This window comes from Echinops telfairi, unplaced genomic scaffold, assembly GCF_000313985.2.
Source record: "Echinops telfairi isolate 266 unplaced genomic scaffold, ASM31398v2 ScPeMD7_7469;HRSCAF=8507_1, whole genome shotgun sequence".
Taxonomy (NCBI): Eukaryota; Metazoa; Chordata; class Mammalia; order Afrosoricida; family Tenrecidae; genus Echinops; species Echinops telfairi.
This window is the reverse complement of record NW_022111373.1, coordinates 497,315-507,304: the sequence shown is the minus strand read 5'-3', so window position 1 is coordinate 507,304 and position 9,990 is coordinate 497,315. Positions and strand designations below refer to the sequence as shown.

The 9,990-nt window shown below is 39.0% G+C and overlaps 1 protein-coding gene across 2 annotated transcripts in view; it reads left to right on the top strand.

Annotated features, from left to right (window-relative positions):
• Positions 1 to 9,990, top strand: part of CTNNA1 (catenin alpha 1) — a 210,673-nt gene that overhangs the window by 65,634 nt on the left and 135,049 nt on the right. For both annotated transcript variants that reach the window (XM_004696649.4, XM_045284982.1), the window contains exons 4-5: positions 8,106 to 8,272; positions 9,034 to 9,153. In XM_004696649.4, the coding sequence (XP_004696706.1) occupies positions 8,106 to 8,272; positions 9,034 to 9,153 (287 nt within the window). The remainder of the gene's footprint in view (positions 1 to 8,105; positions 8,273 to 9,033; positions 9,154 to 9,990) is intronic.

The following is a 9,990-nucleotide window of genomic DNA, read 5'->3' as shown; positions in this document are numbered from 1 at the left end:
CTAATTACAGGGGAAGACATACGTCATAGGAAGGGGCTGTGCTATAGGTAATACAGTAATGGGTGGGGCTGATCTAGGGGTATCCACACATAGGAAGAGGAGGGATTGGGAGTATACATGGGGCAAGATGGGTGGATCCTAGATACAGGATGGCAGCCTAACTTTGGATGTCACAGAGCCTGTTTGACTTGTTCCCTGGCTCAACTGATAGAGACCATTATCAGTAGGGTGTGAACTCCACCTACAGGAAGTCTTAGGGAGAAGTAATCCACTGCCTCCAGCAGCAGGGAGCAGGCCCACCCTGTGGTGGGGCCAGATAGCAGTCTGCCTTCAGGGAGGATGTCTAAGCATCTGACCTCCCCCTATACTACACTTGAAAAATTAGGTGTTTCCCAGCCAGCCCCAAAGGAGAAGGATGAGGCTTTCTAATCAAATTAGATTTGCAGGCTCAGAGACTCAAAGGGACAGTTAGACCCTGCCTTACAGGGTTGTAGTGAGTCAGCAGTTGACTTTGATTTATGGCAATGGAAGTGAAGCCCTAGGGGCATCCTCCTAGGCACCCCCCCTAGGGGGATGATTGATCTCTAAAATAAAATGACAATGATGCCTCGAAGGTGAACCAGAGACATATAAACTGTAGATTCATGAATGGATTTGGGTCTTGCACTTAATTCGAGTTCCATTCTAAGAAGAATTTGTTCTTATAACCCCATTTGATGCTTGCCCTCATGAAGGGATCACTGAAGATAGGGGTGCTATAGCAAAGTGTGGTAAAGAAATTAGATGGTGCCTGGCTGTGAGAAAGAATAGCATCCGGGGTCTTGGAAAGGCTTGTTTTCAATCAAGAACTGTCATTTAAGTGAGGCTTTAATTAAGTCTACATGGAAGAAGCACCATGTGTGACCTTGGATCAGCCTGTGTGATCCAAGGATTGTAAATATAATTCAAATCTAAAGGAGGGAATGGTACCAGAGTTTAAATTGCGAGCACCTTGTTTGCAGAAGACTATGGATGGCAGTGGAAGCCCAACATCCATTTGCTGGGTCTACACATCGATTAAGCCTCCCATGAATTCCCTCCTGCAATCATAGTTGAGAGATGTGAGTAGACCGGTTATCAGAGAGCATTGTAAAGTCAATTAAGACAGACATAGTTAGGTAAAAAAGTATATCATTTAATGTCTCTTTTTGATCCATTTTAAAGCTGTTTCAGGTAAAACAAAGTGAAATACATGTTGATTAAGGCTTTAATGAATTACCTCTGACCGTGGACCATGGTTGTGAAAAGCCTTGCTATCGTGCTATGGCAGGGGAGTTTGGGTGGGGGAATGGAGAGCTAATAGCAGTGAGTACAAAAATGAAGAAAATGTTCTAAAATTGATTGTGGTAATGATTGTATAATTCTTCTTGATGTGATTGAACTATAAGTTGTATGATATATGAATCATATACCAATAAAACTGTTCAGAAAACCAAATGCTTATTTCTGCAGTGAACAATCTGAAAGGAAATTACAAAAAACATTTACAACAGTATCATATAATAAAATACTTTGGAATAAATTTAATCAGGGAGATGAAGAGTTGCATACTTAAAAACTACATTGTGGATAGATACTAAAGACCTCAATGGAAGACTTACTTACCTTGCGTTTACAGGTTGGAAGACTTTATTGTTAAGATGTTTGTACTACCCAAAGTGTTCCACAGTTTGAATGCAATCTCTTTCTGAATCCCGAGTCTCCTTGTGCAGACATGGACAAGCTAATCTTCCAATTCATTGTTAGCTAAAACAATCTTGAAAAAGAACAAAGTTGGACTCACACCTCAATTTCAAAATTTACTCTAAAGTTGCAGTAATCAAAATAGTATGTTCTGTAGACATAGGTAAGAGATATATTATTGTCTAAGTGAATGACATTGGGACCCCAGACATGAACTTACTGTTCTGTGCCCATGTGCCCAGTTGGTTTTTGACAAGACCCTTGAATGAGGAAAGAATAGTTCCTTCAGCAAATGGTGCTGGAACAACTTGTTCTCCATATGCAGAAGAGTGAAATTCCATATTAACAGAGAAATTAATGAGTATAAGGACTAACTAATGAGTATAAGGATTAAAATCATGAAGCACGTAGAGGAAAATGGGTGAGGGCGAGGAATTACTTTAGGACAGTATTTGATAATAGATTCTTAGATATGGCACCTAAAGTACAAGGAACAAAAATAAAAGATGAAATTGGACTTCATCAAATGAAAAGCTAGTTTTCTTAGAACTTTAAGAGTGGAGGACCCACATAGAAAATTTTTGGCTGTCTTCTAGTTGATAAGATTTAATATTCATATTATACAAAGAACTTCTAATAACAGCAACAAAAAGATAACCTAGTTGAAAAATCTACAAATAACTAGACAATTCTTCAAAAAGACATTTTTTAGTTAATAAGTGTGTGAAAAGACACCCAATGTCATTGTTAAGGTGCTGTCAACCTCTAGCAGCCCTGTGTACAAGAGAATGTAACACCACCTGATCCTATGCCATCCTCATGCTTGTTATGTATGTTTGAGCCCATTACTGGAGATACAGCAGTAATTTACCTTGTTGAGGGTCTGTTTTACGATGCCCTTCGACTTTACTGAACGTTATCTTTTTTCCCCAGGGACTGGTCTCTCCATAACATGTTCAAAGTATGTGACATGAAGCCTCACCCTCCTTTCTTTTAAGGAGAATTCTGGTTGTGCTTTTTCCAAGACAGATTTCTTTCTTTTGACACTCCATGGTACTTTCCATATTCATCTGTAGATTGATATTTAGGGAGTTTTTACCGTTTGACTACTATAAGTAGCGCTGTAAAGGACCAGACCCAAACTCCAAACTCACTGCCATCAAGTCCATGCCAACTCTTAATGACTTTACAGGACATGGTAGAACTGCTCCAGTGAATTTCTGAGACTGTAACTCTTTAAGGGAGTGGAAAGCCACATCTTTCTGTGGAACAGCATTGGTTTTGTATGGCTGACATTACAATTGGCACCCCAATGCATAACCACTGTGCCACTAGAGTTCCTCAGCTGTAATGAACACAGGTCGTACATATGGTACATAGGAGATACTCCGGAAATAATTTAGTGAAAAAAGTGAACGAACGAGTCCTACTTTACATAAAGATGCAAATGCAAATTGTATGTTTGAAATTTGTATAATTATTGTTAATTGTACGTCAATTTGAGCTTCCGAGAGCCCCTTATACAATGAATGAAATGGTGCTTGGTCTTGTGCCTATTTTATGATTATCAAGTTCATTGTTGCAGTCCTTGTGTACATTGAGTGCCTTCCAACCTTGGAGACTCATCTTTCCCCACTACATTGGCCTATATCTTTTCAAGAGTTTTTGTTAGCTAATCACCAGAACTTTGTCCCTATACCTGTGTGTGTGTGTGTGTGTGTGTGTGTGTGTGTGTTAATATATGGAAAAACTCGGGCCAGTAAAGATGAACTAAGTCAAACTTTGTGACTAGTATCATAAAAGGACCATTTTAAAATGCTTTGAACTTTATGGAAATTGGAGTGAAGGATCTCTTTGTTCACTGCACCAACATCACAAATTAAAGAGCAACTTTTCCTCCATCCTTCAGGAAATTTGCTAACAGGCCATCTTTTTGTGATCTAAAAATGTGAAAGACAGTTTGGTATGTTAAGAACTGGAAAAAATGCTTGGAACTAGTTCATTATTTGAGCACATATAGGATATTGTGTAGTAAATAATTGCTTTGGATATCTGATTTAATTTTGAAAACAGGTCATTGTGGTAGGAGATGATATTTGTTTAGAGCAGAGATAACAGAAAAAGTGTTGAAGTAGCCCAGGGTTTCATAGCTGCCAAATGGCAAAGCTGGAATTCAGAGCCAGTTCCAGTACCCTCTTTTATGTACAACACAACAATGTTCTGGGAGAGAAGCCCAACCAAATCCATTGTGATCGAGTTGATTTCAAGTGTGGAATTGTGTTGCTTCTTTGTCAGTGATAAATCCCCGTGACAGTTTACAAAAATGGATGATTGAAAGAAGGAATTATCTAACAGAGATGAGAGTGCAGGAAAGAAATGGAGAGAGAAAAAAAGATAATCCTCTTGGAAATTTGAATAGAATGTAAATGCGATTATGTAAGAAATAGCTGCCTGTGGAAATATTGACCCTGCTGTTGTTGACTTTGTATATGTAATGAGAGGAATTTAGTGAAGGTGAATTTATCAGCATAAATGAAGGTGTTGTGACAAAAGTATGAAAGATGTTCCACAAGAAGTGATGTTCTCAAAAACTTCACATTAATGGAACTCCTGGAGATATTTTAAGACATTGTAAGCGCAGAATATACAATATTAGAAATAGATCCAAACGTAGAAAGGAGTGTCACAATTTACCAAGGCTACAGTAAAGATGCTTATTGGGTGCCCTCAAAAGGCAAGCTTTGTTCAGGCCACTGTTCTAAGGGTGAAAAGATATCCCAATTCATATGAAACATTTACTAAGTCTTAAACAGGACAAAGACAACTGCATCCTGATGAGGGAGATCATGCGCACAAGGTGTCCTAGGATTTACAGGAGCTTAATAGAGTATGGGGAACAAAGGAAACTGTCACAGAATTATGATTGCAGCAGACCAACAGGTCACAGTTGCAGATGAGACTACAGAAGTGGGAAAGGGTCTATAACTGGGATCCATACATTATTGTAGGTAGAAAATCTTCCAAGATTGGTTCAGGGCCCTCCACACAAGGCAGTCAGTGCATGACTCATGACTGTGGACCCTAGCCTTCCAATTTCCATCAAGGGCAAGTGTTCCAGGGCTAGATTTCCCTGTCCTGGGCTGGCTAGGGGAGTGGTGGTAATCCACTTCCAAACACACTCTTTTCAGTGAGGTCTACCTTGACTTCCTCTGTTTTAAATTGTATCCTATAACCCCACTCCTACTGCAATCCCTTCTACCCCCATGGAACTGTTTTCTACCAGACTCTCTAATTGACCCAATTATTATGTTTATTGTTTCTTCCCTCCCACAGAATATAAGCTCTCTTTTTATTTGGTCAATTTACAACTCACTGCCATCAAGTTGATGGCAATTATAGTGACCCTGTTGTGGGTTTCCGAGACCATAACTGTTTACCAGAGTAGAAAGCCTTGTTTTTCTTCTGAAGAATGACTGGTGGTTTTGAACTGCTTACCGTGAAGATTTAATTTAAGCCCAATGCATAACCACTAACCCAGCAGTGTAGAATGTTATGTTATTAGGTGCCATTGAGTCAGCTTTTACTCATATTGACTCTCTGTACAACAGAATAAAATATATCCTGGTCTTGTGCCATCCTCACAATTGTTCTTATGTTTCAGCCTATCAATGCAGCCACTGTGTCAATCCATTTGTTAGAAAGTCTTTCTGTTTTCCTCTGCCCTGTTACTTTACCAAGAATGATGTTCTTCTCTAGGGACTGGTCTCTCCTGACATGTCCCCAAAACACGTGAGTTGAAGTCTCACCATCTTTGCCTGTAAGGAGCATCTTGGCTATTATACTTCTTGCAAGATGGATTTGTTGCCTTTGGGCATTCTATGTACTTTGTCCATTCTTGGCCAGTACCACGACTCAAATGCATTGATTCTTCTTCGTTTTTCTTTATTCACTGTCCAATTTTCAAATGCATATGAGGCAATTGAAAATACCATGGCTTGAGTCAGGTACACCTTAGTCCTCAAAGTAATCTTGCTTTAGAACACTAAAGCACTTTGAAAGAGTCCTTATGTAACATATTTGCTCAGTGCAATGTGTTGTTTGATCTCTTGACTGCTGTTTTCTTGAGTATTAATTGTGGATCCAAGTAAGACTAAATCCTTGACAACTTCCATTCCCCCCCCTCCATTTATCACAATTTCGTATTGGTTACCCGTGGGTCTAGTTATGAGGATTTTGGTTTTCTTTAAATTGAGTTGTAATCCATATTAAAAGCCGCATTCCTTGATCTTCATCAGCAAGTGTGTAGAACAGTGCTTTGTTTATAGAGGTTCTCAATAAACGTTGAAAGAAGTCACGGATGTTCTTGACGTTAACTGTTAAACAGATGAATATTTACCCCCCAAAACAAGTGACTGAGTCAGCTATATTTTTTTATGTATTCACTAGATAACACTGGTCTAGAACCCTGGTAGTGTAGGGGCTACACATTCTAGTGTAGTGGTTCTCAACTTATGGGTCGTGATCCCTTTGGGAGTCGAACGACCCTTTCAGGTCACAGGGGTCACCCGATTCATAACAGTAGCAAAATTACAGTTATGAAGTAGCAACGAAAATGATTTTATGGTGGGGGGGGGTGAGTCACCTCAATGTGAGGAACTGTATTAAAGGGTCGAGGCATGAGGAAGATTGAGAACCACTATTCTAGTGTTAACCACAAGGTCAGCAGTTCCAACCCACTGCCACTCCTAGAGAAAAAAAAATGAGGCTGCCTATTCCTGAAAAGAGTTGCAGTCTCGAAAACCCAATGGTGCAATTCTACCCTGTCCTGTAGGCCCGCTGTGAGTCAGAATCCATTTGTTGTTTCTGACTTGACAGATAAGTGGAGCTTACCTTACTCATGCTCTGTATAGTATTTCAAAGCCTAATTAACATGGATAGTATTGGTAAGCCTAATTAATGTGAATCTGAGGGTAAGTCTGACTCCACCCACCAGCTCATTTCTGCAACAGAAGTTGATAGGAGAAATCTGAGAGGTCTGTTTTGAAATAGTTAAGCTTCTTGAGATTCTTTTTTGCATTCATGGAAAAATTGATGGGGGATAATACTCAGCCCAAGTAACGTTTTCTTGGGATCCAAAGATGGTCACTATACAGATGCTGTTAGTACAATAGGTAAGCAAGACATAACCCTGGTCCTTCAGTAGCTTCTGCCTATAAGAAGAGTGGGCCAATAGGTACCCCAACTGATTCAATAGAAATGAAAGTTTAAATTGTTTCACAAGTTTTCAGAGAATATTCCAAATGTTCAGGATTGATGAACTCAGGACTATGTATGTTGTACCCATAGGGGCCTTATGCACAACAGTTGTGCGCCATCCTCCCAGTTGTTCTTGTGTTTGAGCTTGTTGCAGCCACAGTATCAATCCATCTCCTTGAGGGCCTTTCACTTTTTCACTGTCCCTCTCTCTACTTTACCAAACGTGATGGTGTCTCTCCTGACATATGTTAGATATCCCTAATAACGGCTGTACAAAGTATTATACCTTTTAAGTCTAATTTTCCTACTTAGCATTGTAATGCATGTTCATTGTAGACAATGTTTTAGTAAGAACAAGAGTGAAGAGGCAGGTTGGGTAGTGCCTTAGTGATAACTGTTATTTGCCTTTGCCTTTGAATTTTTTCCGTTTTTTAAAAACACAAACGACATATATTTATATGCTTTTTACTTTTTGGTGTAAGATTTCATTGTAAGCCTTAACACTTTTCACGTATATGCTGTTTGTATAACAGTCGATTGTTAGGCTACCCTGTAATTTACTTACCAGGGTGTTTATTGTGGCAGTGTGAGCGGTTGGTGGTGTTTTTCTGTGATAGGAATGAAGGAGGGCTGCACACACTGGGTAGCTTGGATGGTTAATGAAGTGCTGTGGTTCTGTGTCGTAGTTGCCATCTTTCTTTCTCTATCAGCCTGTGGATGCGAGAAGAGATTGCATTAGATGCATTTTTTGTTCTCCTCAAATCTTTGAATTATTTTATCCATCTATTCTGGCAAATAATATTATTAGATCAAAGGGAAGTATTTTTACAGCTCTTGCTATGTAATGCCAAATTACATTCTGTATATTGTACTTTCACTAGCAATATTTGAGGGTTCTTTTCATAGTGATGGCTGTACAACAAACAAAAAGGGGGGGAAAGAAAACAAATAGCCATTAAACAAAATCTGTGCCAAAAAACCCCCCCCCCCCCTTAAAAATTATTTAAAAAAGCAAAAACAAAATCAGTGCATAAAATGCCATTAAGCTGAGTTGTTTTAAGCTTTAAACACGTGGACTAGTTATGTGGGTGCTTCAGTGCTACCTTTGTGGTTTTTCCCTGAAACAGGTGACTTGATGAAGAGTGCTGCGGGCGAGTTTGCGGACGACCCCTGCTCCTCGGTGAAGCGTGGCAACATGGTTCGGGCAGCCCGAGCTTTGCTCTCTGCTGTTACCCGGCTGCTGATTTTGGCTGACATGGCAGATGTCTACAAATTACTTGTTCAGCTGAAAGTTGTAAGTACAGGTCCATATCTAATTTTTTCTCTCATCACGAGGTTGCTGGTGGCTGGATTTAAATCAACATTCCTTAAGATTTAGTGGGGTTTTGAACTTGATTTGCTTAAATGAGCCAGGTATGGTTTTAATTTTTACTATTCCTCTATCCCAAAATGACCAGGATGATGATTCCACTGTGACCCGGGGCTGCGTTGTTTCTAATACAGGACTACTTGTAGTAATCCTTACCTGTTTGCAGTCATTATTAAACATTTCTTTATGCCAGTCCTAGAATTGAAACACCCAAGAATGCATTAAATTATACACTTCCAGATGGTTTTTCTTGTTGGGTGCCATCAAGTTGATTCTGACTCAACAATGACCCCATTTGCTATGATAGACCTTCCCGAGAGGGCTTATTTTGGCTGTAATCTGTATGGAAGCAGATTGCTGTACCATTCTTCCAGGGCATTGTTAGGTTGATTCATACTGCAGACCCATTGGTTAGTAGCTGACCACTTAACCTTTGCATGGCCAAGCACTTTTGACAGAGGTCAGTATAATGCTGTTTACCTGCTGCGTTCCAGTAGTTCCTATAATGTTCTCATGTAATAACTACTTAAATAGGAAAGTTATGCAAACTAAAGATAGCTTGCATTGCTGACTTTCTGAACAGTTTCCTTGAAAGCAATTAAAAAATTCTAGAATACCACCTTCTTTTTATACATAGACTTGTATCATTCAGAATTTTTTCCTTTTTGGGGGGAATTGCTTTATAGGTGGAAGATGGTATTTTGAAACTGAGGAATGCTGGTACTGAACAGGATTTAGGAATACAATATAAAGCCTTGAAACCTGAAGTGGATAAGCTGAACATTATGGCAGCCAAAAGACAACAGGTACATTTGTCATTTGAGGGATATAATAAAGCCGTTTGGTATTGCTATCAGTTGAGAAAAATTCTTTTGTCTAAGTTTCCTGAAGATATCCTCACCTCCCTCTGCCAAAACAATTTCATTAAAACATTTTAACTAAAAAACTGCTTTTTAGTATTGTTTTATTAATAAAGCTGCAATTAAGTTGCAGTCCTGTAAATGCTAACTTAAATTTCATAATAATTTTACTTCAACTAACTTGAAATTCAAGTTGGAGATAATGTCTTGAGAGATGATAAGCCTTTGTTAGGTGCATTTCCAGAATTAACCTGAGTGGGTGGTACACTTAATTCAGATTTAAAGAAAAATCTAAGTGGGTTAAAACATGCTGGAATTATGTCTGTGTCAGAAAGTATTTCTGTCCCTTTGCCCTAATATTTTGTCACTTTTTAGCGATTTATTAATCCTTATTTGCAATTTTCACATTGTTAGAAATTTTATGTTGTATAGGGAATTATATTCTCTTCTAACTCTGTATAGCTTTGTTTGCTCCTGGGTTGCTTTGAAGCTTGTCCTGTGCCCATCTTGTGTGTGATGTGTTTTAGGTTGTTTTCTGCAGGGATGATACATACACACAATCATCTTAGAACTTTGATAGTCCTTATCAAGCTTCTGCCTTTTAAAAAAAATCATTTTATTAGGGGCTCATACAACTCTTATCACAATCCATACATCAATTGTGTAAAGCACATTTGTACATATATTTATTGCCCTCATCATTCTCAAAACATTTCCTCTCTACTTATGCCCCCGGCATTAGGTCCTCATTTTTCCCCTCCCTCCCCGCTCCCCCTTCCCTCA